The sequence below is a fragment of the Drosophila navojoa genome, chromosome 3, assembly GCF_054131105.1.
Source record: "Drosophila navojoa isolate 15081-1374.11 chromosome 3, UAZ_NAV_1.0, whole genome shotgun sequence".
NCBI lineage: Eukaryota > Metazoa > Arthropoda > Insecta > Diptera > Drosophilidae > Drosophila > Drosophila navojoa.
Window position 1 is genome coordinate 2,311,042 of NC_142891.1, and position 21,340 is coordinate 2,332,381.

Consider the following 21,340-nt stretch of genomic DNA (forward strand, 5'->3'; position numbering starts at 1 on the left):
TATAATTCAATGATGTTTCCTTTCTTAGCAACTGCATATGCTGGATCAGAACAGCGACTCGTTGGCCTCTGGTCATAGCAGCAGCAGCAACAGCAACACCAACAACAAGCCCAGTCCGCTGTCCAACTGTGATGTAATACATGATCCTCTCAATCGCAAAAGCGAAATTCGTCGCGTCTCGGAGGCGAATAAGTTTGCTGCGATCGCACCACCGCCCACACAACACCACAATATGATGCTCAGCAGCCGGCGGCCATCGATCGATGTTGGCGCCTTGACAGCGCTGTCCAATTCGTCGGCCTTTCGCCACGGCTTGGTCGGCGCCAGCAGCATGGATCAGCAGCATCTGATGAATGCTTCGCTGGCAGCGAAACGACGTCGAGTTACAGCCAGCACGCTGCAGCTGTCGCAGCCGCAGCCGCTGCAACAGCAGCAGTCATCGTCGTCGTCGTCGTCATCATCGTTGTTGTTGTCCTCCTCATCCGCCGCCGCCGCCGCCGGCAACAGCAATAGCAGCAGCAACAGCTGTGGATTACCACCTACGCTGGCAGCGCCCATGCCCAATGATGACTATCATCATCACGCGTCGCGTGGCCGGGGCCATCAGCTACATTCCCATCACTCACACGAGGCCAGCGGGGGCGAGAGCGCCGACGGCTCACGGCCGGGCACGCCGCTGTGCGATGAACGGCCAGAGGTGTTGCCCACAGAGCCGCGACGCCTGCCGCCGGCAAGGGAACGGACACGGGAGCGAGTGCGCGAAGTAATGTGGCTGCCGTTGCCCAAATTCGGTGTGCTCTTCTTTCAACAGCAGCGGAGTGCTGGCAGCAGCGGCAGTGGCGCGGGTAGCGGCGTGTCCAGCTACCTGCAGCAGCTGACGACGACAGCATCGTTGCTCAACAACAACTCTAGTCTAAGTGCAGGAGCTGCGACGACAACCTCAGCATCATCATCGTCAGCAACTGCGTCCAGTTTATCGTTTCTGCCCTCACCCACGTTACGCTATTGGCGCTCCTCCAATCACCACCATCACCAGCATCACCATCACCATCAGCAGCAACAGCAGCAGCAGCAGCAACAACAACAGCTGCAGCAATCCTCGTCGTCGTCCTCATCGATTGGCCTAATGGCCAGTCCGGCGCGTCCTCGCTCGCTGAGCTCCAACTCAAGCGACTCGGATGTGCCCAGTGGCCAGACGGGCGGCAGTCCCTCGTTGGATGAGCGACTGCGCAACTTTGAGGAGAACTACGAGCGCTGGTCCGGTGGCAGCAGCAGCACCAATCCCAACCATGGCCATGGCAGCCATGGGCATAGCAGCAGCAGCAGCAGCCAGTCGAATGCGCTGCCCTCGTGGCAGCTGTCGATGCACTCGACGAACCTCAGTGGTCTCAGCTCGTCGCATCAGGCTGGTTCCGGCAACAGCAACAGCTCCAGCGGCACTGTCTCCAGCTCGACGAGCAATTCGCGGCATAAATTTCTTGACATTGACGAGCTGCAGCCGTCGGACATTGTCAAATCGCTGTTGGCCAAGAAGTCCGTCTTCGACGATGACTTTCAGCGCCTCAAGAAGAACCAATGGTACGAGCCGGCCAGCACGGATTTCGGCACGGGCTCCACAAGCTCGGCGAATGCGCGGCATGGTGGGCTATGCAGTGGTAATACCTCACCAGCTTTGCCCAATTTGGCGGCAACGAAGACAACGCCCATCATAGCCAACTGCAGCAGCAGCAGCAGCAGCAATCTGGGCGGCAACAGCGCCGGCAGCAGCAGCAGCTGCAAGACAAGCGGTCTGCTGCAGCGATTGAGTAGCTTGTCGCCCATGAATTCGCCGCAAGCGTCCATGTCGCCTTACAACAGCCCGTCGCCGTCGCCCTCGGTCGTTGGTGTTCAGTTGGCCAAGCCCAGCTTGAGCAGCAGCTGCAACAGCAGCAGCAGTACAACAACAGCAGCAGCAACGACAGCGGCAGCAACAGCAACGGCGACAGCAGCAGCAGCCGCAACAGCAGCAGCTGCTACAAAGGGATTGCAGTATCCGTTTCCCAGTCACCCGCCATTGCCAAACACCGCTGCACCGCCGCCGGCGATACAACCGGCGCCGCCACCGCCACCGGAGGTGCCCAAGACAAAGTCAGCCACGTCCTCCTCTGCGGCCAGTCAACCGCTCAGCAAGAGTCTCAGTGTGCCAGCGGCAACGACAGAGACGCGATCTGTGCTGCAGAAGTCCGCCTCAGTGCCGGGCAGCACGAATGTGGGCACAACTGGGAGCAGCAGTGCATCCTCTAACGGTAACAGTTCCTCAACAGCAACAGCCACACACGTACAAAAGCAAACGCCAAACCATTCATTGGATGAAGTGGAGTCCAAGGGCAATGCCAAGAGCTCAAGCTCAAGTGCAGCAAACGCCACGAGCTCCTCGGCGTCCAAGAAGAACAGCAGCAGCAGCGACAAGTCGCATAGCAGCAAACACAATAATCGCTCCGATTCGGAAAAGAAGTCCAAGAAGTCTTCCTCCTCCTCCTCCTCATCGACCGCAAATACAACTGCTTCGGAGAAGCGCAAGAATTCGGCAACATCGCAATCCTCGAAGTCGGCAACGCCCAAAGTGGACGATGATTCCAGCGATTCGGATGAGCCACTAGAGAAGCCTGACAAGGAGCAATCACAGCAACGTCTGGAGCGCGAGAAGGAGAAGGAGAAGGCGCAGCATAAGGAGAGACAGGAGCGAGAGAAACGTGAGAAGGAGCTGCGCAAGCAACAGGAACGTGAGGAAAAAGAGCGCAAGGCCCAAGAGGAACGTGAGCGTGAAGAGCGCAAAGCCAAAGAAGAAAAGGAAAAGGAGCGAGAGCGAGAGCGTGAACGTGAACGTGAAAGGGAACGAGAACGGGAACGTGAACGAGAACGTGAGCGTGAGCGTGAACGTGAACGTGAAAGAAAAGCCCAAGAGGAGCGTGAGCAAAAGGAGCGCGAGGAGCTACGCGAAAAGGAGCAGCGTGAAAAAGAGCTACGCGAAAAGGAGCAGCGCGAAAAGGAGCAGCGTGAAAAGGAGCTACGCGAGAAGGAGCAACGTGAGCAGGAGGCGCGACATGCGCGCATGCGTGACATGTGCGCCTATCACAAAAATAAATCCGATGCCAGCTCCGAGGCGAGCAGCTTCTACGCCCACAATGCAGCCACGCCCAGTGAGAACAATAAGGAAAATGCTGCGGCCACTGACATGGCAACACCACCAACAACAGCTACAGCAGCAGCTGGAGCAGGAGCAGCAAGTGTTGCTAGCTCAGCCCCAACTGAGAGCAACAGCAACAAGGATCGTTCACGCAAATCCTCGCGGAATTCCCCAACGCCCAGCAGTGGACGACAGCACAAGCGACGCCTCAGCTCGCAGGACAGCAACCACAGCGGTGGTGGCGGTGCTGGTGGTGGACAGAATCATGAGGATTATGTGAAGCGCATACGCATGGAAAACCCGAACAGCAATACGAGCAATCCTCATCAGCGACTCAGCGATCGTCGTGACTCCAAGGAGCACAAGAACAGCAGCAGCAGCGGCGGCTGCAAGGAGGAGAAGAGCAGCTCCTCGTCCAAGTCGCATGGCAACAGCAGCAGCAACAGCAGCTCCAAGCATCATCGACGCGACAAGCATCACAGCAAAAGCACCAGCAGCACTGAGATCAATCATACCGAATTGGATAACAAGCAGCAGCAACAACAGCAGCAGCAGCAGCAGCAACAACAGCAGCAGCAGCAACAACAGCAGCAGTTGCACACGCTCAACACCAGCGAGGAGGAGCAACAGCAGCCGTCCCAGTCGCAGCAGCAGCAGCAGCAATCGCAGTCGCTGCATAAGCAACGGGAGCATCATCATCATGGCAGCTCCTCGTCGTCGTCGCGGCACAAAAGCAAACGAGATCACCATCATCATCGCGAGAAGAAGCGGCATTCGGTGGCCGAGTCCACCAATACGGATGAGGAGCCCAGCCACAATCCGCACAGACGCATCTCAGCAGCGGGTAGCTCTGCAGGCGAGCTTAGCTCGAACACAAATACCTCCAGCAGCAAGTTGCAGCATCATCAACAGCAGCAGCAGCAGCAGCAACAGCAGCATCAACAACAGCCGCAGCAGCAGCAATCGCATCATCATCATCATCATCGGCGCAGCGTGGACCGCAAATCGTCGCGTGGCTCAGATGAGGGCGGCGCCTCCTCGAAGAGCGCTTCACAGCCGCGCAAGATGATGCTCAGCTCCGCTGATTCGGATGACACAGACGATGCATCCAAGAAGCATTCCATATTTGATATACCCGACGATTGTCCCAACGTATCAATGTACGATAAAGTGAAGGCGCGCAGCTGCAAGAATATGCAGCGCCAGGCCGAGGAGAAGAAGATCAAGGCCAAGTTCTCACAGCTGAAGCAGTCGCGTGCGAAAAAGAAGCGATCCACCAGCTACGACGGAGACAGCGATACGGAGTTCGAGGATCGCATGCATCATCGGCACAGCGGCAGCAGCAGCTTCCATGGCCGCAATCATGGGGGCCTGAGCAGCAGTGACGATGACATGGATGATGCCGATGGCTTTCGCAAGAGTTCGCACAGTCGCATATTCTCCGATTCGGATGCAGATGGCGAGGTGGATGCGGAGACTGAGGATCTCAATGCTAGCCGCCTGCGCCAGATGCAACAGAATCTTCGACGGCTGTGCGATGGCGACGATAGCTCCGAGGATGAGATTCGTCGCAATGTGATTAGCCACGCGGGCAAACGCAATTGCCTTTCGACGCGCATCGCCTCCGATTCGGAGTCGCAGTCGCAGCCGGCACCGGAACTGATCAACACCAGCATCAAACAGGAGCCGGACATCAAGCAGGAACAGATCTCCGATAACGAAGTGAAGTATTCCAAATCCCGTCACAATTCGCACTCCTCCAACGAGGAGCGCAAACTGAAGACGGACTTCAAGAAGGAGTACAACGAGTACTTCAACACCGGCTACACGAACTATGTGGGCGACAGCAGCTCGGCCAAGATCAAGGAGTACTCTCCGGAGACGCGCAAGAAGCACAAGAAGAGCAAGAAGCGTCTCAAGTCCTCAGCCGAGAGCAGCGCCACCATAAATGTTGCTCCTGCCCCTGCTGCAACGAGCAGCATCTTCGATGTGACCGAATGCAAGCCCAACAAATTCGACAGCTTCGATGAGCTGAAGACGGAGCCGGTGACATTCGCCACTGCTTTGGAGGTAAACGCGAGCTCGGTGGCGGCCAGCGAGAGGCGGAAGCACAAGGAGCGCAAAGAGAAGAAACGCGAGAAGCTGCGCAACTTGAGCGACACCAACGCAGCCGGCGGCTCTGTGGAGCAATTGAGCGAGAAGCTGTCCAAGGAGGAGCGACATCGGCTGAAAAAGTCGAAGAAATCCAAGAGCCTGGACACATCAGCTCGATTGTACAATGTCAATGCGTCCAATGCCTCCCCACCGACGCCCACCACGTTGAGCACACCAGCGCGAGACTCTGCCAAGCGCAGTGAGGACAAAATGGAGGACATCTTTGGCATTATCTCCGATGAGGAAGAGGACGAGGAGGAATCCCAGTTGACTGACGATCAGCCCGACACGACTAAGGCACAGCTCTCCACCACTGGACCCATGGTGTCTGCTGCACTGCAAACGTACAAGCAGGAGCCGCCTCTGCTCAGCCACAACAGCAGCAACAAGGAGCCGGCGATACAACAACAGCAGCAGCAGCAGCAGCAACTGCAACAGCTGCAGCAAGAGGAACTAGAAGTGGAGCGGAGTGAGCGCGAGCGACATCGCAAAGAGAAGCGCGAAAAGAAGCGACGCGAGAAGTCAGCACGCGAGCCAAAGCAGCAGCAGCAACAGCAAATGCAACAGCAACAACAGCAGCAGCAGCAACAACAGCAAAATGCAAGCAAACTGGACGACGACAACAGCGTCGATATGGATGAGGCGGGCCGTGCGTTGGAGGCGCAGCTTATGGAGGACTTTGATAGTAATAAGATGCCCGAAGATGCCACGCCCTCCACAGCAACCACCTATCGCAGCGATATGACGGACGTTTTCCGTTTCTCGGATAACGAGGACAACAATTCTATCGAGCAGCAGCAGCAACAGTTGCAGCTGCACTCGCACTCGAGCGAAAAGCAGTTGGAGTCCAAGGAATCGGTGCACAAGAGCAAGGACAAGAAGAAGAAGAAGAAGCGCTCCAAAGAGGAGAAACAAGAGAAACTCGACAAGCAGCAGCAGCAACAACAATTGCAGCTCCGTCGCGAATCAGCTTGCTTGCCACCAGCAACAGCTGCTGCACCAACAACAGCTACAGGTTCCTCGGTTAGCTCGCTGACTATCAATGTGCAGGCCGCCTCGAAGCATGCCGAGGAGCAGCTGGAGAAGGAATCGAAGCACAGTTCTCCACTCTGCAAGCCATCGCCCAGTTTGCCTTGTCTCATTGGCGACGACGATGACGAGGAGCCACCCATAACGATGCCCGCCATCAAGGCCTCGTCAGCCAGCAGCAGCAGCAACACGAACAGCAAGAGCAACCGGTTGAACTCCTCCGATGCGCTCTCGCCGGCTCGTGAGAAGCCACGCCTGATCAGTCCCATACCAAAGACGCCCACCATTAGCCAGAGCAACAGCTCCATGCTGTCCACACAGTCAGCGGAAACGCCTGTCAGCAGTGGTGCTGCGCCTCTGGTCACCACGCCCACATCCTCAACAGCGGCTGCTGCTGTTGAGTCGAAGAACTCCATAGAGAGCAGCTCACCCACCAGTGCGGCTCTGAACAAGAAGAAGGAGGTGTTCATACCGGGCTTTGATGGTCAGCTGGACTATAAAATAAGCGAGTCGGCGGTGCAATCCATTTCGGCTGAGTTGAATAGCGGACTGCTCGATGTATTGGCCAATGAGCCCAAGATACCAGTCGCATCGCCACCGGGAGCTGTCAAGACGCTGGACAAGCTTGAGGACAGCAAGTCCCGAGTTACCATCTCACAGGAGGAGACTGAGAGCGCTGTGTCCGCACTGCTCGGCGAAAGCTTTGGCACATCCTCAACGGCAGACTACTCGCTGGATGGCATGGATGATATGACCGCTACCGTTTCGGAGGTGGCTGTCGCCGAGCCCGATGAGGAGGCAGCGCTTGCTGCCAAGGCGATTGAGGCAGCCGTCGAAGAGGTTGCCACAGAGGCAGAGCCAGAGCCTGAGCCCGAGCCTGAACCCGAACCTGAACCGGAGCCAGTTGTCGTCTCTGTGGGCGTAGTGCTCGATGCCGAGGAAGTGAACAAAGCGGTGCAGAGTTTGCGCAACGAGGACATGGACATCAAGGCGGACACGCCACAATCCGAGCGCGACCTGCAAATCGACACAGACACCGAGGAGAATGCCGACGAGGCGGACAGCAGCGGTCCCAGCCTGAAGATCGACGAGACCGCACCACAGAACAGTGGCTCCGACAAGTCAGCGTCGAGTGGTGCTGACAAGTCGCCTGAGCCGAGCAGCGAGTCCAGTGCACGCTCGAGGCAGACAGTCGAGACTCCGCAGCCCACCGTCATAACCAAGCTGCCGACTCCGGTGCCAGTGCCGGCAACAGTTGCAGCCCCATTGCTGCCCAATGCCAGCAACAGCAGCAGCAGCAGCATCAGTAGCAGCAGCACTCCAACCAAGTCGAGTGCTCAGCAGCTGCTGAAGATCGAGCCGCCAACCATTAGCAAGTTGCAGCAGCCACTCGTGCAGCCAGTGCAAACGGTGCTCCCAGCACCGATAGTATCACCATCCGCAGCACCAGCAGTGGTAGCATCAACAGCAACAACAACAACAACAGCAGCAGCAGCAGTAGCAGCAACAACAACAACAACATCAACTACTGCTGCCGCAGCTGTGCGACCGGCAACGCCCGTCATCAATTTGGATCTGTCCAATGTGATGGCCAACTGCTCGACTGCAACAAGCAGCAACAGCTCAGCCTCGCTGTCCTTTGGCAGTCCAACAACGACGCAGAAAGCAATGCCACTGGCTTCCACGCCCAAGCAGACGCCAGCAACAACACAGCAACAGCATCAGCCAATGCCACAGCGCACGCAGTCGCTCATCATGCAGCCGCCGACAATATCTATACCGGATCAAACGCCACATTTTGTGGTGCCGCATTTGATATTGTCGCCGCAGCAGCAACACCAACAGCAGCAGCAACAACAACAACAACAACAGCAGCAGCAACACCAACAGCAAGCGCCTCCTGGCACCTATCTAATGAGTATACGTGCACCGTCGCCGCATAGTCCGCTGTTGTCTCCGGGACGCGGCACGCCCAATCGCCAGCATAGTCCAGCTGCGCGCCAAATAGCGCCAGCACAGCAACAACATCCGCTGGCTTCGCCTACGGGCAACAGCAACATGAACATGAGTCCGTTGCCCAGTCCCACAGCGCGTGGAGTTGCCACAACCACGACAACATCGCCCACAACAAGTGTCAAGATGTCAACACCTAACAGCTACCTCCCACGTCCACCGCTGCATCAGCAACAACAGCAACAACAACAGCAGCCGCAACACCCGCAACAACATCAGCAACAGTCTTCACCGAGCAGCATGCCCAAGTCTGTCATTGAGTTGCAGTCAGGCGCAGGAGTTGCTGCTGGTCAAGGACCACAATTGCTGCCGATGCCGTTGCAGAAAATGCCGCCGTTGCCCGTGCCGCATCACCCGACAATCATTAGCAAGGTTGTCACCGTGCAGCCACAGCAGGCGATCCAGACGCAAGTGGCCAGCTCGCCGCCCATGGGTAGCTTGCCGCCGCATAAGAATTTGCATGTGAATGCCCAACAACATCAGCAACAGCAGCAGCAGCAACTGTCTCCTCAAATGTTGTCTAAGATGAACGTGCATCAGCAACAGCAGCAGCAGCATCAACAACAGATGCAGAAGTTCATCCATGCACATCAACAACAACAAATGCTCGACCGCAAGCCACAGCGACAGCAGCTTGTGCCGCAACAGCACCAACAGATGCATCAGCAACAGCAGCCGCAACAACAACATCAGCAGCAGCAGGGACATCCACAACAACAACACTTGCAGCAACAAATGCAACATCCGCCGTTGTCGCCGGGTCATCATCAGGCACATCCCACGCAACAGCAACAGCAGCAACAACATCAAGCACGGCATCAATATCAGGCGCAACAGCAGCAACATCAACAGCAGATGCAACACCAACATCAGCAGCACCAGATGCATCAACAGCAACAACAACAGCAGCATCAGCAGCAGTTGCATATTCAAAAGCTGCAACAACAATTGCATACGGCGCATCAGCAACAGCATCAGCCGCTGACGCACTTGACACCGCAGCCGCCTGTGTTTGCACAACAGCAACAACAACAACACCAGCAGCTGCCACGCAACGTGCAACAACAACTGAGCCCAACGGGCATCAATCCCAGTGCACAGAGCTCGCACAGTCCACAGGCGCAGCAACAGCAGCAGCTGCATCCAACTGCAATTCTGGTACGCGCGCCTGCACAACAACAACATCAACAACAACAACAGCCGCAGCAGCACCAGCAACCACAACAGCAACAACAACAGTCGCTCAATGTTATACAGAGCGCGCCAGCAGCACAAAAAATAATTGTGCAGCAGCAAATTGTGCCGGCACCAACATCTATACACTATCCGCCGCCACCGAAGGAGACGGCGCCTGCTGTAGAGTCGCCCGTGTTGCCGGTGAAGACTTCGGAGAGCGTTTCCGTAATACGTACGCCCACGCCCACCATCAGCCTGGCCAACTCGCCACAGGCAACAAAGGTTGCAGCAGCAGCAGCGGCGGCAGCAGCAGCAGCTGCTTCTCTGCTTACCGAGGAGAATGTCATCAAGATCTCACAGCCCAAGCAGGATGAGCTAATCGAGCAGGACTCGAAGGAGGTGGACAGCGACTACTGGTCCGCCAAGGAGGTGAATATTGATAGTGTCATCAAGAAGCTTGATCCGGCAACAGCAGCTGCAGCTGTTGCAGCCGCAGCTATCAAGGACGACAACCAGAACAAACGAGCAGCAACACAATTGCAGCAGCAGCAACAACAACAACAGCAACCACCTGTAACTGAATTGCCCTCAGCTGAAACAACACCTTCGTTGCCCAGTGAGCCGCCAGCAACAGCAGCAGCTGTAGCTGCAGCATCAACAACACCAACAGTTGCTGCCAATGTCAGCTCCAATGATCATGACACCGAGGATGAAACCGAAACACGTCAACTCACAGTGAAGGCTCTCAAGCAACTAGGTCGACCGCCAAGCGCGCGTGGCACGGCAGCAAAACGCGGACGCCAGCCACGCGGTGCCAAGGCCAAACAAGCTGCCGGATTGCCACCAGCAGCTACGGAGCCCAGTTCGTTGCTGACGCCGGGCGACAACGGTGTACACACACGCCTGCGCAAGCCTGTGACGGCGCCAGTGACACGTGGACGCAAGGGCAGACCGCCACGGAACTTGTTGCTACAGCAACAGCAGCTGCAACAGCAACAGCTGGCACAACAGCAACAGCTGGCACAGCAGCAACAGCAGCAGAAGGAGCCTGTGCCGCCTGCACTTATGGCAATGCCTGTGCCCACAGCCGCTGAGAAGAAGGCCAGGAATCAGGCATTGACACAAGCCAGCGGATCCAGTCAGGATATATACGAGTTCCATGACGATGTTGGCGATGCTGAGCCCAAGATAAAGGCAACTCCAGTTGTTGCCACAGCGGCAGCAGCTGCTGCCGATGACCCGCGACCGCGACTCATACTGACCATCAACAAGCTGAAGAATAGCAGCGAACTGGAGAGTCAAGCGGAAGCGACACAGCCACAGCAACAACAGCAACAACAGCAGCAGCAGCAGCAGCAACCACAGCTGGAGCACAACACGGACAGCTCGGAGTCGTGCAACACGCGTAAGTCACGTCGGCTGCAAGAGAAGGAGGATCGTAGCACTGTGGACGATATTATAGAGGACGTAGTGCGCAACACCAATACACAGCAGCAGCAACAACTTCAGCAGCAATTGCAACAACAGCAGCAGCAACAACCACAACAACAGCAGCCGCAGCAACAATTGCCCAAAGGAGCGCAAACGCCACCTCGACGCTCCGGTCGCCATGCCCAGGCTAAGAAGCCAGATGCTGTACAAACGCCGAATGCGGTGGGCAGGCCGCGACGCTCCAAGGAACGCAAGACCATATGTGAGCCACCAGCTGGCTTGCAGGAGGAGCCGCAGCCACTGTTGCTGCCACCACCTGTGGCCCCAGCACCAGCAGCAGCGCCTGCCCCAATACCAACAACTGCACCAACACCACCAGCAGCAACCGCAGCAGCAGCTGTTGTTGAACCACCAGCAGTCACACCTATGCAACTGCAACAGCAACAGCAACCACCACAGTCAGTCGCACCGCCGCACGTTACCCATGTGCCCGAGGTTAAGGAAGCACCGCCAGCTCCTCCTGTCCAGACGATTGCACCAACACCCGCAGAGCCATTGCCATTGCCGCCTGTTGTGGTGTCAAAGCCCACGCCGCAGCATCCCAAGAAGAAGGCGATTGCAGCAGCCGAAATTGAATCCTATCAGGCCATCAATTCGTCCATGCCGCCCATGCATCAAACAGCCGCTCCGGCGGCCACGCAGAAGATCACAGGCGGCGCCGCAGATGCGGTGAGCAAGGCGCTAATCGATCCGGTTACGGGCGTCATTACGGCGGGCATGCCGCAGGGCAAGGAGGGCAATTTGCCGGCTGCCAATGCAGCGGCGCCAGCTAACAGCAGCAATGAGGTGACGCCACTGCAGCAACAGCAGCAGCAACATCAGCAGCAGCAGCTGCAACAGCAACAACAGCAGCAACAGCTGCAGATCAGCGCCACAGTCATAGCGCCTGCCACGCCCATAACAACGCTGAGCAAGCCTGTGCAGTTGCAAGTGCAAGAGGCAGCGGCCACATTGCTCAACAAGCCGGTCAGTGTGCTGGTCAAGAGTAATGCCCCGCCCACACAGCCGACGCAAATAATACTGCAGCAACAGCAGCAGCAGCCGCAACAACAACAACAGCAGCTACAGCAGTTACCTCCGCAGCCACAACAACAACATGTTCCGGCTAACAAGCAGCCGCTGGTGATGACAACCGTGTTGCAGCACGCACAGCATACAACGGTGCGTCCACCGCAACCACTGAAAGCGCACGTGCTCAATCGCGAAAAGAATCTGCAACAGCAGCAACAACAACAACAGCAGCAGCAGCAGCAATTGACACCCAGCAAACAGCATCAGCAACCGCCTCATCCCGGTCACATGTTGCTCACAGATGCAGCCGGCAATCAGCAACTGTTGCAGCCGAATCTCATTACGCGCCACATGCTTGGCCAACAACAACAGGCACAGCAGCAGCAGCCGGGACAACAGCAGCAACAACATTTGCTGGTCAATATACCACCGCCAACAGCGCATTCACCACACTCGCCACGCATTACAGCAGCTCAGCATGTGCAACAGTCGCAGCAGCAGCCACCCAATGGACCACAGCAGCAACAGCAACAGACGCTGGTCATCAAGCAGGCCACAGCAACAGCATCAACTGTGCATCCCCAGATACTGCATGTGGTAAGCTCGAAGGCTTCAGTGTTGCCCGCACCACAGCAGCAACAGCAGCAGCAACAACAACAACAACAGCCGCCGCAACTACTGGCGAAACAGAACTTTGGCTATGCGCAGCAGGCGCCAGCACAGCAGCAGCAAGCACAGCAACTGTACAAGCAGAAGGCACCGCAGCCGGTGGTGCAGATGCCACCGCACAATCTACTGCTTCCCGCGCATGCTAATCTGCTGTTGCAGCCAAAGCCAGCGGCGCATTTGCAGCCACAGCAACATCAGCTGACCCCATCGCCACCGCCAAACAAGCCCATTTCAGTGGTGCACAGTCTGCAGGCGGTGAGCCAGATGTTGCCCGGCAGCGTGGGCAGTCCGCCGCCAATGAAGCCAGGCCAACAGCAACCCAATGCGGCAGCAGGTAAGCCAAGATATGCCACTCACTGGACTCTCGACTCTTTACTTATCAACAATCCTTTGCTCACAGTTTTGCGTACGGCCATTCCAAACATCAGTCCGCAGGGACAGCCGCGTGTTCCGCCGCTGGTATTGCCATCGGGCATGCCAGGCGTGCCACCCTTCGACGCCAGCATGGTAAGCATAGTTTTTAATATGCTAAATATAATCATGAATATAGTAATATACTAAACCTGTACACTAAACATTGATGGTGCTAGCTTAACGATTTACTAACATTTTGCTAATCCTTAATCCTGCCATAAATGGACGCAGCATGACCTGGGCGCCTATGTCAGCGGTCGGCGCACACAGAGTCCACCGCCAGCGCATCAGCAGGCATCGCCCATAACACCGGTAATGCACACGTTTTACTTGCGGAGCTTTGAAGTAGCGTAACCCAAAACAAAACAGCGACTCAAAACATTATAGAAAACAATGTCTTCGAGCATATACTAATCCTACATATTTCCCTTACCAATTTCGTTTGCAGAACGACACGGCCTATCGTGGTATGACTGCAATGCTATATCAACATCACATGATGCGCAGCGGGGACTATGATGACAAGATGATCAGCAGCAGTCCGCCCTTGGAGTTGCGTCGTCCAGGCAGTGGCCCGCCACGCACCATTGCCGTGCCGCACAGTCTTCAAAGTCCACAGGATCGCACCGCAGCGGGTACGTCTATATATACACACATATTTAATTATAGATATAGTTTTATTAACATCATACTTGCATCTATGCAGACTCCCCGCAAATGGCCCAAGTCTATGTGCACAACGCTCGGATACCCCACGCCCACTTCAGCGAGATGGCCACACGTGGCGGGTACTACGAGAGTAGCAGTATACAGTTGGAGCCACCGCCGGCGCATCGTGCTGCGGCGTCGATTAGTGTGGTGGTGCCGCCACCGCCTAATGTCGCAAGCGCTAGTCCGTACATCAGTGGCGGTGCCTCTGTCTCGGTGTCCGTGCAGCCAGGTCCTCATAGTCTACATCCCAGCCAGGCCAAGCTATTGGAGCGTGAGCGCGAGCAGCGTGAACGCGAAAGGGAGAACGAACGCCTGTCCATGGTAGCAGCAGTTGGTAAGTATACAAAAGCCAATTTACTTGTTAGATCCAGGACTCACTTCGTCTCTCTACGACTCATTGCAGCCAAACAACAGCAGGAACATCTGTCAGCCTCGGTTATGCACGGCGGCATGGAGCTGCCTGCTCAGCCACCACCGGCCGCGATGGCGCCACCGCCGGGTGACTCACTGGTCACACTGTTGCAGCGGTATCCGGTCATGTGGCAAGGCCTGTTGGCCTTGAAGACAGACCAGGCGGCTGTTCAGATGCACTTTGTGCACGGCAATCCAAACGTGGCGCGTGCTTCGCTGCCCAGCATGACGGAGACCAGCACGCCCCAATTGCGCATTGCGCAGCGTATGCGACTCGAACAGACTCAGCTAGAGGGCGTGGCCAAGAAGATGCAGGTGCGTACACTTAACACATCAAACCACACAGAACAGTTAATAACTAATCATTGCCTTATGCACAGGTGGACAAAGAGCATTGTATGCTATTGGCGTTGCCTTGTGGCCGCGATCACGCAGATGTGCTGCAGCATTCACGGAATCTGCAGACCGGCTTCATTACATATCTGCAGCAAAAGATGGCCGCTGGAATTGTGAATATACCCATGCCGGGAAGCGATCAGGCAGCATATGTGGTGCATATATTCCCCGCCTGTGATTTTGCCAATGAGAATCTGGAGCGTGCTGCGCCCGATCTCAAAAATCGTGTTGCCGAACTGGCTCATCTATTGATTGTCATTGCCACCGTATAAAAAACGAAGGCGTTCATCCTCTGATCTACAAAAAAACAACACAAATGTGACTTTTAGAAAAACTACCTGCCATGTCTCTGAAAAATAACTGCTAGAACAACAACAACAACTGAAAAGTGAAAAACACATGTAAAGTAAACAACCAACCAATACAACAACAAATAACTACCAACTACAACAAAGCAAAAACAAGTTACGCTCTTCTAGTATATTAAGTAATTTTAAATAGCGTTTAAACAAAACAAAAGTTAAAAAAAAGCAAAACTAAAATCTAAAAAAAAAAGTAAAAAGATGAACACAAAATGCAAACTTTATTGAATTCAAATGCAAGAGAGAGAGAGAGAGTAAAGGGTGCAATCAATCAATAAAGTTTTTGGTTGATTGCCCACTAACAGAAACCAATGTAAATCCGTTATACAAAAAATACCCAGAAAACCCCCTCATATACCCCCACATATAATATATAAAAACAAAGAGAAAAAACGCACTTAAATTGCATAAAACTATGTTTGTCAAAATTCTCGGTTCTTTTCTTTTCATTAACATAATACATATAAATAATTTTAACAACATTTTTGAAAGCTTGCAAAGTATCGTTAAGTTTGATCTCAAGAAAGTGTTTATATATTTTTTTGCATATAATTTAAAATGAATATGAAAACAAAACGAAAAGTAAATGTGAAAAGAAAAGAAAGCTTAAACAAAATACCTTACTGTTTACTGTACTACATACTACTTACTATCCATACATACCCACATAAAAGCATATATACCTACTATCCCTATTCGAAAAGAAGATATAAAACAAGACACGTTTAAGTTTTCGATCGGTGAACAGAAGAATTTCACACACATACAGAGACAGACAGATAGATACAAACACACATATATACACTTACCGCTCGCAATTTACAAAGTTTCAATGCTTCTTAATTAAGTTTCGTTTCTATTTTTATGTCCTAATAAATTTCAATTTCAATTTTGTTCCTCGGCTCCATGTGTTGCGCGCCTTAGTTGCCCGTGTCGCATTGACCCGAAGAACGCCGCAAGCGCCACCTGTCGCCAACTGCTGTTAAGCACAATTAGGTTTAAAGATGCGCCCAGAGGCTTTTTCCTAAAATTACCAACATAATAAAAAGTAGATTAACCCACATACATACATACAAACACACATTTATATACAAGCACATTTATACACATACAACTACATATATATAAATTACACTTATGAAATATCTATTTAATTATAAACAAATATGTGTTAAGCCAAATATTTTAATGTCTAGAGAGAAGATTTGTTGCTTCAGTTTATAGCTTTTGCCAGGGGCACAAGGCGACGTTGTCGTTTGTGCCGCCTGTTTCCCTATTTACACTCTCACCAGTTTTGCTTGAAAAATTACAGTCAAACAGAAACAGCGACTACTATTTCAACAACAACAACACCACCATCACTGCCACAACACTGTACAAGAAACTAGTTCAAGCAAAGTTGGGTGTTCTTTTTATATTTCTTCAATGTTTAGCTCTTTAGCATGAAACTTTGTAAATTGCCAGACAGGTAAAACATATATGTACAGCTATAGAAACAACACACACACACATAAACACACATATATAATTGTATATATATATATATATATATTCATATAGACATATATATACATATATATAAATAAAAATGTCCTCTCTGTACACTCCTTAAACTTAAACGTTTTCACACCCAATTGTAAATTATGTGACGATGAAAACAGAAAACAAGAGAAATAAGAAAAGAAAATGAAAGAATTATACAAGTAAAAGCAAAAAGAAATTTGTAAAATATTTAAATTATTTAGCGTCTAATCAATAATTCATGTACATGTAAATACAGTTTAATTAGTGTTTAGCGCGTATTTAGTTGTATGTTTTAAAACTAAACTCTGTACATTATATAACACGATAAACAAACAAAAACAAATATATATATATATAAATATTACGACTATGAGAAATGATCAGAGAAGTGAAAAAAATCGCAAAAATAAGAGAAAAAAGTAAAAACCTTTTTTGTCAGTAAACACAAGAACAGATGAAACGCTATTGTTTTAAGACATTTTTAGTTATTTTTAAGTTAATTAATGAGAAAAAACGATAAAATTACACTTATTTCTAAGTGAATTAATAAACCAATTCAATAAACTTTTTCTGTTAAATGATTTGTTTTATTTATTTTTTCAACTAATTCAACGTTAACCCAACGTCCAAATCGAGTTCGTTCACAATAGTTGTTGGTTGTTCGATGATAGACCGTTATCAGCCCACAAGATCCACTAGCGAAATGCAATTTATAGTATATATACATATATAAAACAAAACACAAATATATATATATATAGATACATATATATATATAGATGTTAATGTTATACCTGTAATTAAATAAATTCTATACCTATGCATTATATGTGAAATTTTTGTTGATATTTGGTTGGCGGCTAATGGAAAGGCGAATGGAGCCGTACTTCTATGGCATATCAAAATGAGTATGTGGAACTCAAAAAGTAGCTCATAGTTGAACAGTTTCAACATTTTGGGTATTATATTTACGATTCAAAGAAAAGCAACATCAAAGCGAGGAGGTGAATTCAATATATAAATAATACTTGATATACACAATATTTTTTAATCTGTGAAGTCTACTACTATTCTTGTTTAGGAACACATTTAAGTTTTTGGGAACAGTTTGATGCGCTGTTATCATTGAGTCTTTTAACAGAGAGCTGTTACTGCAATTAAAAATTAACAGCAACAGCTGTCCTGCACACATTTTATGTTATCGATATACAATCGAAATAATCAAAGCGGAAAACTTTGGGCTCACTGATTATTAAGTTTATTATTGGTAATAATTAGATAATAGTAAATAAACATAGTTATATAGTTGAGCAAATTGCAATCAAGAATGTCCAATCTACTTCAGCAAGGTAAACGCACGTGTTTCCCCCACAATTGATGCTAGCAGCAACAGCTGTATGATTATACAATTCACTCATTTGCAGGCCTGCCTCTCACATCGGCTCGTGGGCCGCTGTTGCAGTTTATGCGTTTTCGCGGAAAAATAAATATACAACGTCCAAAGCAACCGCATTATGAGCGTGCCCGCGTCGTGGCCGTTACACAACCCAAATATCCAGAGGCGCCAAAGGCTCTTACCTGTTTTCAGCCGCGAGCAGAACGCATGGGCGTTCAGGTGGAGAATCCCTACAATGCGATCATAGCACGTGAGGTACGCAACTGGCTAGATCACTCCAAGCTGGTGGCGATTTTCCATTTAAACTCCATAACGTCAGACGAGATCTTTCGAGTTCGCGTGCAGCTGCACAAGCAGAACATGCACCTGAAAGCCTACGGCAGGAAGATAATTGCACAAGCTGTAGCCGGCACCCAATATGAGGCTATTTTGCCACTGTTCCACTCTAACCATTGCATTGTGTTCTCGCCCGATCAACAACGAGTGGGTGCACTGCTTCGAATCACACGAAAAGTGCCGCAAATGGTCTTGCTGGGCGGCATTGTGGAGCAGAAACTGCTCAGTCGGAATGAGCTGGTGGACTTTGCACAGATGCCTGGACTGCAAGCGGCACAGGCGCAGTTGGTGCAGACACTGAACATGGCGGCGGGCAACGTGGTGCAGCAGCTCCAAGCGCATCAATGCAATCTAATCAAAGTGCTGGACGTGCACGCCAAGGGCGATACGACAGGAAAGCAGGAGCAGGAGCAGGCAACGGAAGAGGAAAAGCAGACATAAGTTACACGTGTTCATTTAACAATAACAGCGAAAAGAAAATAGTATTCCTCATTTGTCTTTCATACTACATATAAATTAAATCTTATCAACTAGATTGCACTTTTCCAATGGCCTGGAATGTCGTCCTAGGAGCTTATTGTGGCTGCCATGTGATGTTGCCAGCGCTGTCTGCAGTTAAAGGCCAAGTTCGCTAACGCTTCGGCGGCATCCAGTTCGTCCTTGTGATGCAACAGCCAACGTTCGCCACGTGCCGCAGCAGTGGCATCGCTAGTGAACAGCATCTGGCTCTGCACGGGCCGCTCCTGCCCAACGCATTTGTGCCTAGGGATAGAGAATATGTTGAGCATAGAGTAGCAATCAATATACGACATCGATGGCTTACCTGCTCGTATTCCACTCAAAATGATAATTATGCCTGTCCGGCGTGAATCTGGCCGCGCTCTCCAGCCACTTGTTTAACTGGTTGCCAGTGCTGTCGTTGGCAGCCGTCGACCCACTTGAGTCCAGGGCGTTGCTGTCGCGCAGATATTTCTCCATCATCTGCTGCTTGTATTTTGCCTTGCCAGCCGGAACAGTGGGCAACATAGGCACGCGCTCACTTTGCTGCTGATGGACCTGCTGGTGCTGCATCTCGGACTCCACATAGAAGTTGGGCTTGTATGGCGGCGAGGAGTAGTTGGAGGTGGCATTATTGCCATTGCCGTCGCTGCCTGTGCTGCGGCTGGACAGCTCGTCGTCCTCGTCGTCGACCTCGTCATCTTCGGCTGCACACACTCGCGTGTCCTCCTCCCAAATGCTATCCTCCGAGGAGATGCTAAACTGTTCCACATTACCCCGTGCATTGTGATTGTAGTTCTTGATCAAATGTCCCCATGATTTTTTCGCCTTTTCACGCTCCGAGTTTTTTAGCTTGCGCCGCCAGTTGGCAAACCAATTGCAGATCTGTGTGTAGGTCAGGCCCGTCTCTCCGGCCAACTGCTTCTTCTCCTCTCGACTTGGATATGGATTCTCTCGTCGTCGTATCAGCCAGTCCTTCAGCATGCGCTTGATGTCGGGCGTGAAGAGACGTTTAGCAGTTCGCGGCAAATGCAAATCATCCTCTGGCGGCCAGGCACGTCTGAAATTTCAACTCATCGACATAAGCTGTGATAGAACTCTATTTTACTCATGTCTTCTCCCTCACTCACCTGCTGTGCCGACGATTACGCTTGGGACGACACGATTTCTCCATGGCTACGGACTGTAATTAGAAGATATATATTTAAAACAAATGATCATGCTCATCGTAAACAATTCCCCTGCCCCAGGCTATTGCTCATCCATAATTAAGCCAATCGACCCAAAATACGCTGTAAGGCGAATTTCAGTTTCAAAACTTTTTCTGTTTTTGGGTGGGTGGCGCTATTTCTGTCCACGAATGCCGAACAGAATTTTCATGTTTTTTGCCGTTGTTTTCACTCGATAACAGAAAAAAAAAAAAAAAAACGATTTGACTGTGTCAGAGTAAAACTTTGAGAGCCAATGTGTGTGTGGGAGAGCTGAGAGATGGCGTTAAATATCACACGATCGAATGAGCATGATCTCTATAAAGGGCGTAATGTCGTGTAAATAGTTGGCATGCGAATCAAAAACCGATTCGTATTCAATTTGCATGTTCTGAGCACAATAGCTAGTATCACTTTTTGTTGTTTTTCATTGATAAAACTCGGTGGCCATGTTTTTCCGTAGATAGATCAGCATACATATATATATGTACATCTGTTATGTACTTTTTCTAATGAAGAAAAAACTATATAAAATGTTGCTGCACAGCCAATGCTGAAGTGCAGAGATCATTTTCAAGTTCCATCATCGCTGGCATTTGGTGTAAGCTTTGTTGACAATATTAAGTATTATATAATCCCAGCATAACACAAAAGAACAATAGATTTGTTTTTCCTCTCTTTTTTTAGTTAATTGTCTGTTTGCACTAATTTGATCTTTGGCTTCTTTCAATGGCATTTCGTATTTGAGATTTGCCAAATTTAATTTAAGGCCTTGGGGCATTAGGTCAACAGCCAAGGGGCGACATGGATAAATTCACCCACCTGTGAATATTCAATTTCAATTGTCCTAAAATGCTTTTTCTTCACTCTTGTTCTGAGCAGACCGAAAAGTTTTGAAAGCGATTTGAACACCGAACTCGCAGATTGCACACTGAACGCTCGTCTAAAATTTATTCAAAAACTGCCAGAAAATTGTTTTCGAATGCTCGTACGAATTTCGATTCGGACGCTATTCGGGAAAAACGAAACGGAAAAACTTGCACTTATCACACACACACACACACGAACGCATAGCACAAACGAATGGGGCACTTTTAATCTATTTACAAAACTCGAGAAAAATATGTGTGGTATATACATACAAACATACATATATAATACCGCCGATTTTTGAAGAATCATCAAACGTGCCTGTTCCGGCATACGCTACCAGGCTATCAAGCCAAAAACCGTTGACGCGATCATTAGCGATTGAGTGTCATATGGCCCAATTGTGTAGAGTGTAGAGTGCACAAATTTAATTTCGCTCTCTATCAATTGGTCGCGAGCAGTTGGCCATGATGTGACTTAATTTAAATTGTGTTGCAAGTTATTT

The 21,340-nt window shown here is 50.9% G+C and overlaps 4 protein-coding genes across 19 annotated transcripts in view; 3 read left to right on the forward strand and 1 right to left on the reverse strand.

The window, feature by feature from the left end:
• Nucleotides 1-17,105, forward strand: part of spen (spen family transcriptional repressor split ends) — an 86,268-nt gene extending 69,163 nt beyond the window's left edge. For 14 of the 16 annotated variants that reach the window (XM_089257528.1, XM_089257538.1, XM_089257543.1 and 11 more), the window contains 7 exons: nucleotides 29-13,043; nucleotides 13,110-13,216; nucleotides 13,355-13,435; nucleotides 13,572-13,758; nucleotides 13,830-14,168; nucleotides 14,238-14,560; nucleotides 14,626-17,105. In XM_089257528.1, coding sequence (XP_089113654.1) covers nucleotides 29-13,043; nucleotides 13,110-13,216; nucleotides 13,355-13,435; nucleotides 13,572-13,758; nucleotides 13,830-14,168; nucleotides 14,238-14,560; nucleotides 14,626-14,913 — 14,340 coding nt within the window. In that variant the 3' untranslated portion in view covers nucleotides 14,914-17,105. The remainder of the gene's footprint in view (nucleotides 1-28; nucleotides 13,044-13,109; nucleotides 13,217-13,354; nucleotides 13,436-13,571; nucleotides 13,759-13,829; nucleotides 14,169-14,237; nucleotides 14,561-14,625) is intronic. The other 2 variants (XM_089257530.1, XM_089257532.1) reach the window with 2 other exon arrangements.
• The window catches only part of LOC115563419 (cilia- and flagella-associated protein 263), a 69,253-nt gene that overhangs the window by 14,484 nt on the left and 33,429 nt on the right, over nucleotides 1-21,340 (forward strand). The gene's annotated exons all lie outside the window — the stretch shown is intronic.
• On the forward strand, nucleotides 17,716-18,794 carry mRpL10 (mitochondrial ribosomal protein L10). Its single transcript, XM_018098837.2, has 2 exons — nucleotides 17,716-17,876; nucleotides 17,952-18,794. Exons 1-2 carry the CDS (start codon nucleotides 17,855-17,857, stop codon nucleotides 18,698-18,700), a joined length of 771 nt encoding a protein of 256 aa, XP_017954326.1. The 5' UTR covers nucleotides 17,716-17,854; the 3' UTR covers nucleotides 18,701-18,794.
• LOC115563415 (uncharacterized) lies at nucleotides 18,696-21,046 on the reverse strand. The gene is made up of 4 exons (XM_030386326.2): nucleotides 20,788-21,046; nucleotides 19,888-19,940; nucleotides 19,083-19,817; nucleotides 18,696-19,021 (listed from the first exon to the last, which is right to left on the reverse strand). The coding sequence occupies exons 2-4, from the start codon at nucleotides 19,929-19,931 to the stop codon at nucleotides 18,826-18,828; spliced, it is 975 nt and encodes a 324-aa protein (XP_030242186.1). The 5' UTR covers nucleotides 19,932-19,940; nucleotides 20,788-21,046; the 3' UTR covers nucleotides 18,696-18,825.

Excerpts from the sequence above, each read along its gene's own strand:
- mRpL10 (XM_018098837.2), top strand. The coding sequence starts at position 17,855 with ATGTCCAATCTACTTCAGCAAG. Across the intron at positions 17,877-17,951 it reads GTCCAATCTACTTCAGCAAG|GCCTGCCTCTCACATCGGCT; the intron begins GTAAACGCACGT and ends ACTCATTTGCAG.
- LOC115563415 (XM_030386326.2), bottom strand. The coding sequence starts at position 19,931 with ATGGAGAAATCGTGTCGTCCCAAGCGTAATCGTCGGCACAGCAG. Across the intron at positions 19,818-19,887 it reads CGTAATCGTCGGCACAGCAG|ACGTGCCTGGCCGCCAGAGG; the intron begins GTGAGTGAGGGA and ends TTGAAATTTCAG. Across the intron at positions 19,022-19,082 it reads TTTGAGTGGAATACGAGCAG|GCACAAATGCGTTGGGCAGG; the intron begins GTAAGCCATCGA and ends CTCTATCCCTAG.